This window comes from Bidens hawaiensis, unplaced genomic scaffold, assembly GCF_021521415.1.
Source record: "Bidens hawaiensis isolate Kalapana, Puna unplaced genomic scaffold, B.hawaiensis_p1.1 tig00034578_1, whole genome shotgun sequence".
Taxonomy (NCBI): Eukaryota; Viridiplantae; Streptophyta; class Magnoliopsida; order Asterales; family Asteraceae; genus Bidens; species Bidens hawaiensis.
The window spans coordinates 1-6,895 of record NW_027505325.1 but is presented as its reverse complement, the minus strand read 5'-3'; the positions used below and the strand labels follow the sequence as shown (position 1 = coordinate 6,895).

Below are 6,895 nucleotides of genomic sequence, written 5' to 3'. Positions count from 1 at the left end.
CCCCATTTTGTTGTGGTGTGTACGGTGCACAATTCATGAAGAATCCCCCTGGTAATTACAGTACTCAATCATTTTGTTGTTATTGAATTCCGTCCCATTGTCACTTTTTATTCGACGGATAGGTAGATTAGACAAATTTTCCAACTTCTTGAATAAGATCATAAGGGAATCATATGTCTCATCTTTTGATACCAAAAACATCACCCATGAAAATCTCGAATAATCATCAGTAACCACAAGACAATAAAGCTATCCTGTGATACTTTTGACATTCATTGGACCAAATAGATCTATATGAAGACGTTCGAAGGGTAAGTTGATGGAATTGACAAGTTTCCTTGGATGAGATTTCTTTGTTTGCTTTCCCTTCTTACAGTCCAAACACTCTTCACTTAACTGAAAATTTCTTAAGTTAACTCCTTCCACCAGATTCTTGTGAACCATATGGTTCATCTTCCTCAAACTTATATGTCCCATCCTCCGATGCCATAAAACAGATTCCCGTTCAGATGCTCTTGATATGAAACTTTGAGCATACCCTGAAGATGTTGATGCGGTGCTCATGTTCATGATGTAAAGATCATTCACCCGTGGAGCGTGCATAAGAATCCACTCTTCTGGAATTTTGAAACCCGGTTTCAAAATCAAACACTCTCGATCTGTGAAATGTGTAGGGAAATGTTTATCACAAATCTGTGATATGCTGAGCAAATTATTCTCCAATTCTGAAATATAGTTGACGTTCTCGAAAATTACTTTCCCATTTGTTAAAGTGCCCTCGCCAACTATTTGTCCTCCTTGGTTTCCTGCAAACCCGAGATACCTCCTCTTATTGATTTGACATCATTCAGCAAGTAGAGAGTACCTATCATGTGCCTAGAGGCTCCACTAGCTATTATCCAACAAGAATCGTGGGATCTTGGAAGCCCCTGCACATACAATTAACAATTCAGTGAAACAAGGAAACCCAAGCCTTTTTGGTCATGGGTTGTTTGAAGTTCTTGTATAACAACCTAACATCATCATAAACTAAATCACCAGTTAATGAACTTTCACTAGTTACTTGTGACTCATCTTCAGTTGTCACTTTCTCAACAACCTCTGGTGGTTTAACAACAATTTTTACCACCCAGTTTTGACCTGCGGCTTGCCTTCTGTTGTAAAACGGTGTTTGAATTGGTTTTGAAATCTTTTATTTTGAAACATCAGCTTTAACAACCTTTTCAACATCACTTTTAACTGACTCACCTCTTTTCAAGATTTTAACATTGTTTTATGGAACACTCATAGGTTTCTTTTCACATACATAACCTAGGCCAGGTTTCTTGCTCAGTCTTTTAATGCGGAATGTGATCATGTTTGTATCGATTGGGACAAGCGTAAAACACATTCCCAACCTCATTGCAATTAAAACAACGTCTCCTATCAAAAAATTTGTTGATTTGAAATTTAGTTTCAACCTGATCACGTTCTGCTTTTAATCGATAAAACTCTTTATTCGATTGATTTCTAAAGACATTCTTTTTCATAATTAGAAGTTTTACCATGCACAAACACAATCTTGTTTTCTTGAATTGGTTTAAATTGATGTGATTGTTTGTGATAAAAACTTGTTTTTGCAAATCTTTTCGATTTCTCAACTTCCTTTTCATTACCCAACCCATTATTCTTAAACGTTTCCTCGGTTAACACTGATTCTACCATTTTTACACCAGTTGACATATCACATTCAGAACTTTCATTCTGCCCAGTTTCAACACAATCAACATCAGCAGACTTTGAGTTATCATGATGTGGAGTGTTGAGTTCCACATTTAGCGCCTTTTTGAAACCTTTTGGTTTCTTTGGGATATAAGCATTCCACATCGGTGGAGATACAGCATGATAATTCTCTTTTATGTTCTCAGTCTCATTATCCTTGTGTGTTGAAATTTTAGGAATAATGTGATGAAGGACATATGATGATGCAGCATAGCTCACTAATTTCAAATTAACCTTCAGTCTCAATCTTAAGTGTTTGAAGCTCAAGTTTGACTACTGCATTTTCATCAATGTGTCTGTTGATAACAATTTGTTTATCTTCAACTTTATGTTTTAACATTGAAATGGTTTTCTGATCTTGTAAAATCCTTTCCCATGAATTCTTTTCACACGATTGAAGTTTCAAATATGCCTCATTAACAACATTCAGATCAAACAATGATTTGTCATAGTGTCTTTTCAACTCTTTAATTTCAAGAGTCTTAAAGTCACATTCATCATAAGGCAATTCACATTTTTCAAATAAATTTGAGTTTAGAGTTACCTCATTTACCATGAATGCTTGATCGATTGGTTCATCTCTTGAAATTTCTGAATTTTCATCAGTCACTACTTCAACAATTTCAGCAACCACCTTGTCTTTTGAATCTTCAACCTTACTTGATTCCTTGACATCTGATTCATCAATGTCTTCCTCACCAAAATCTATCTTACCGTGTCGTACTTCCTCGCCATTAAACCAACCTACAAAACTTTCAATTATATCAGGTGGAAATAATGAGGTAAGATAATCAGTAGGAACTTTATGAATTGTATCATAGGTTCTTGGAAGAATGTCGTCTGAATCATCTTGATCAGACTCTTGTTCAATCTTTTCACCAGTTTGGTCATCATTCAATAACTGTTTCTCATCCATGTCATCGATCGGCTTGATTTCTTCCACCTTCTCAACCTGTTCACAATCATCAACAATTTCAGCTACATTTGCCTGAAAAATTGAGTTCCAGTTGAACCCCTCATCTACTTGAGTTGCAGCAGCCTTTTGTTGTGAAGTTGATGCTTCAGTAGGTTTCTTTCCCTTTGATGAGTCTTCTTCTGGACGGTGATATATTGCCTGCTTGTAGTAATCCCATCCAAACGGATTTGTAGCATTATCATCCATATTTTGCTTGTGCATTCCCTCTTGAAGTGTCCCTTCTCCTTGCATCTGAAACATCTCACTTTGGATTTGTCAAAGCCCAGCTTTGAATTTGATCCATCCAATACATTTCTTCAAGTGATCTCTTTGAATCTTTGTGCTCTTCTTATCACACTTGCCATGCACCAACGAATGTCAATCATCTCCATCTCTTATGGGTCGATTTGGTCATAATCTTCTTTTGTCATGTTGTAGTTGCCAATTTGTCTAGCAACTAAACATTCATAGGATTCCAATACTGAACCCATAAAAGCCATGTGTTCCTTAACAGTTTCAGTGGTTAAGCACCCAATTTTCTTCAAATTTACAACAATGTTGCACTGTAATACATCAGGGTCTTGTGAATTAGAAGTTTGAGATATAGGAATGGTCCCTGAGTAACTACTACTATACTATGAAGTAGCAGTAGTAGGTCCACTTGTAACAAATGCTTGACTAGATTGTTCAGCACAAAATGCAGTAGGAATCTTGGGATTTAAAGAAACATTTGATTGAGAACCCTTGTAATATAATCCCACATCTTGTGATACAGCTGTAGATTTCATCTTTTGTTTATTTCTCAGCTCTAGATCATGAGCTTCCAGCTTTTCAATAAAACTTGCAAGATTCAGATGGGCATAAGCAATGGGGTTTGATTGCTTAATCATGATAAAGGTACCCCATTTTTCATGCAATGCATCTGCGAGCTTCTTAATGTACTCATACTCTGGCTTGTCAATCCTCAACCTCTTCATTTCATTCACCAGGTATCAATATATCTTAATCAACTGTGCGAAAGACTCGCCCTTATCTTGAGTAAATATAATGAATTCTTTCTTTAGCAATGCTATTTTACTCTTTCTCATGTCAGGGTTTCCACAATCTTTGTTCATCAATGCATGCCATATTGAATCACTAGAACCATTATGTTGTAATAGTTGAAAGATTTTGGCTTTGATAGCTTGTTGAGAAAGGTTTAACATCTTCTTTTCCTTTAGGAACAAAGACTTTTCTGCATCAGCAATTAGAGATAATCGATAATTTTCTCCATTCTCATTATTGGGAATTATGTACTCTTCCTCCACTGCTGTCCATGTTTTGTAGTTCAATGCTTGAACACACGTCTCGAACTTGTCGGCCCATGACGGATAATCTTCCATCCTTAGTAGCTTAGGAGGTTTATTGGTTGTTCCCATTTCATTTTCCAAGTTAATGTTTTGAAGTAGGATAGACGGCTGTGAAAATACGCAATTAGGTTTTCCATTTTGGTCAAACACAGTCAACGGATATGTATGAAGAAATGGTCAATGTATATGTTTCTGGTCAACAGATATGTTGTGTGATCAAAGAATGGTCAACGTATAAGTATCAAATCAATGTATATCTAATCACCGTATAACATATGCGGCGTATATGTTATACGTCGTATATGTTATGCGTAATCAACATATACGATGCTAAGACATATATGGTGAATGTCATCTTTTTTGTAAACTTGGAATTTGAAGGTTCAAATGATGTTAAAATTTGATGAATTTTGTTAGGGTTTGTCATGGATAGGTAAGGAACAAGGTGTGAAAGTTTGGAGAAATTTTGATGGTGGAATTTGAAGGTAGAGAGAAAATCCTTGAAAACTTGAACTGTTCAAGCTAGTAACGAGCCATAATGCTCTGATACCACTTGAAATGACCTGTGATCTTGATGAAGATTACACTTAGGATCTGTTGATGTTACAGCTTGAATCTCAAAGTGCGGAATCCATTGAGATTGAACACACTCAAGTAAACATTAAGCTCATATTCATTAATAATATGAAAGATTACAAGATATGACACTTTGTATACTTTCTCTCTCTACTCTCTCTCTGACAATGACCAAAAGTCCTCATATAAACGCATAAGTCTCCTATTTATAGGAAACATCATGAAGCTTCACAAGGCCGTAAATGTTATACGGCGTATAACATATACGCCGCACAAGATATGCGCTCGTGTGGACTTATGCGTTGAATACACTACACAAAATATACATTTGACATTTTAAGCCCTATACAATCATATCTAATACATCTAAAACCCTAGCAATAGACATTATGCTCTAACAATACTTGTCAAAGAAACATGGTGAAGAATAGACAACTTACTTGTAACATTATTGCTGAGCAATTCTTGCCAATATTCAAAGCTAATCCACACTGGAAAGCAAAAGAAATCCAAGACGCGGTTAAAGACAAATTTAAGGTTATCATAGGTAGCTGGATGGCTTATAAGGCAAAAAGTGCTGCCCACAAGAAACTTTATGGGTCAATGATGGAACATTATAGTAAGTTGGGTTCATACTTAGAAGCATTGAAAGAAGTAAATCCCTGTTCAACTTGTGAACTTGTAACCGTCCCAGCACAATACTATGAAATTGATTCCAATGATGAAGTTTTCTTCAGGATATTTGTGTGTTTTGATTCAGTTAAGAAGGGTTTTTTTAGCTGGTTGTAGAAGACTTTTATGTCTTGACGGCTGTTTTCTTAAAACATTTCTTGATGTCATGTTGCTGGCTGCAATAGGTAGGGACGCCAATGATCAAATGTACCTGGTAGCATGGGCAGTTGTAGATGGTGAAAACAATGATAGTTGGGCATGGTTTATGAATGAATTGAAGAAGTGTTTAGGAGTAACTAATGATGGAGAGGGTTGGACACCTGTGTTTGACCAACAAAAGGTATGCTAATTTGTGGTTAACTTAATTTTTTTTTGTTTTGTTTAGGCATTAGTTAACGCTGTTACTGAGATTTGGAATAATGCTGAGCATAGAAATTGTGCTAGGCATATCTACACAAATTGGCATAAAAAGCTCAAGGGTAATGATTTAAAGGAATTATTCTGAAGAGCTACCAGATCTTATTTAAGTTCCTGATTACAATAATGCAATTGCTGAAATGAAGGAGTTAAATGCTGATACAAATGAAGCATTCATCAACCAGAACCCAAAATGCTTTTGCAGGTGCTTTCTTAAAACTGAAACCAAGACTGATGTAATAGTCGACAACATGGCACAGACTTTTAATTCGTATATCCTTCAGTATAGATCTAAGCACATAATCAACATGTTGGAGGATATCAGGATGTCTATTATGACCAGGTTGGTTAAAAAGCAAAATGAAATAGCTGATAAAAATGTGTTTGTGTGCCCTAGGATTCAACTAAAGCTTAATATAGAGAAGGATAGGGCTTTCAACCGTATTGTATTACCTTCAAGCCCAACTTTGTTTCAAGTGAAGTACTTTGATGATGTGTCTATGGACTTGAACAAAAAACATGCACATGTAGAAAATGGGACTTAACTGGTATTCCATGTTACCATGTATGTGCAGTAGCAGGTTTTTTGAAAATGAATGTTGAGGAGCTTATTCATAGTTATCACACAAAAGAATTGTATCTCAAGTCCTATGAATTCACAATTCCTTCATTACCTTCAGAAAAATATTGCTCAGTTGTTGAGCTTCCTCTAAACCCTCCACCAATAAAAATTGGTCCTGGTAGACCAAAGAAAAACCGAAACAAGGATCCTCATGAACTCCCCAAGAAACCTGGAAAGCTAAGTAAGCATGGAATGTTAATGACATGCCAAATCTGTTTTGAGAAAGGACATAATAAGGCATCATGTACTGCAAGTCTAGCTGAAATAAGTATTCAAGTTACAAGGAAAAGAGGAAGACCAAGAAAGACACCAGCTGCACAAGCCTCACAAAGTGTACCACAGTCTACTCAACCCACCCAACAGTCTACTAAAGGACAGAAGTCAAAGGGAAGGCTAAAAAAGTCAGCGTGCACACAACAGTATTCTCAACCAACCCAATAATCTGGTCAAGGACAGAAGCCAAGGGGAAGACCAAAGAAGTATGCTAAATCCACCCAAGAAATTCACCTTGCTCCTTCAAAGTGTTCTTCTTTTATGTATTTG

General features: G+C 36.2%; 1 protein-coding gene across 1 annotated transcript; it reads left to right on the top strand.

The window, feature by feature from the left end:
- Window positions 1-5,058: 5,058 nt before the first annotated feature.
- Window positions 5,059-5,818, top strand: LOC143612394 (uncharacterized). Its single transcript, XM_077086387.1, has 3 exons — window positions 5,059-5,295; window positions 5,402-5,653; window positions 5,699-5,818. Exons 1-3 carry the CDS (start codon window positions 5,059-5,061, stop codon window positions 5,816-5,818), a joined length of 609 nt encoding a protein of 202 aa, XP_076942502.1.
- Window positions 5,819-6,895: the final 1,077 nt, after the last annotated feature.

Excerpts from the sequence above, each read along its gene's own strand:
- LOC143612394 (XM_077086387.1), top strand. The coding sequence starts at position 5,059 with ATGGTGAAGAATAGACAACTTACTTGTAACATTATTGCTGAGCAATTC. Across the intron at positions 5,296-5,401 it reads ACTTAGAAGCATTGAAAGAA|TTAAGAAGGGTTTTTTTAGC; the intron begins GTAAATCCCTGT and ends GTTTTGATTCAG. Across the intron at positions 5,654-5,698 it reads CTGTGTTTGACCAACAAAAG|GCATTAGTTAACGCTGTTAC; the intron begins GTATGCTAATTT and ends TGTTTTGTTTAG.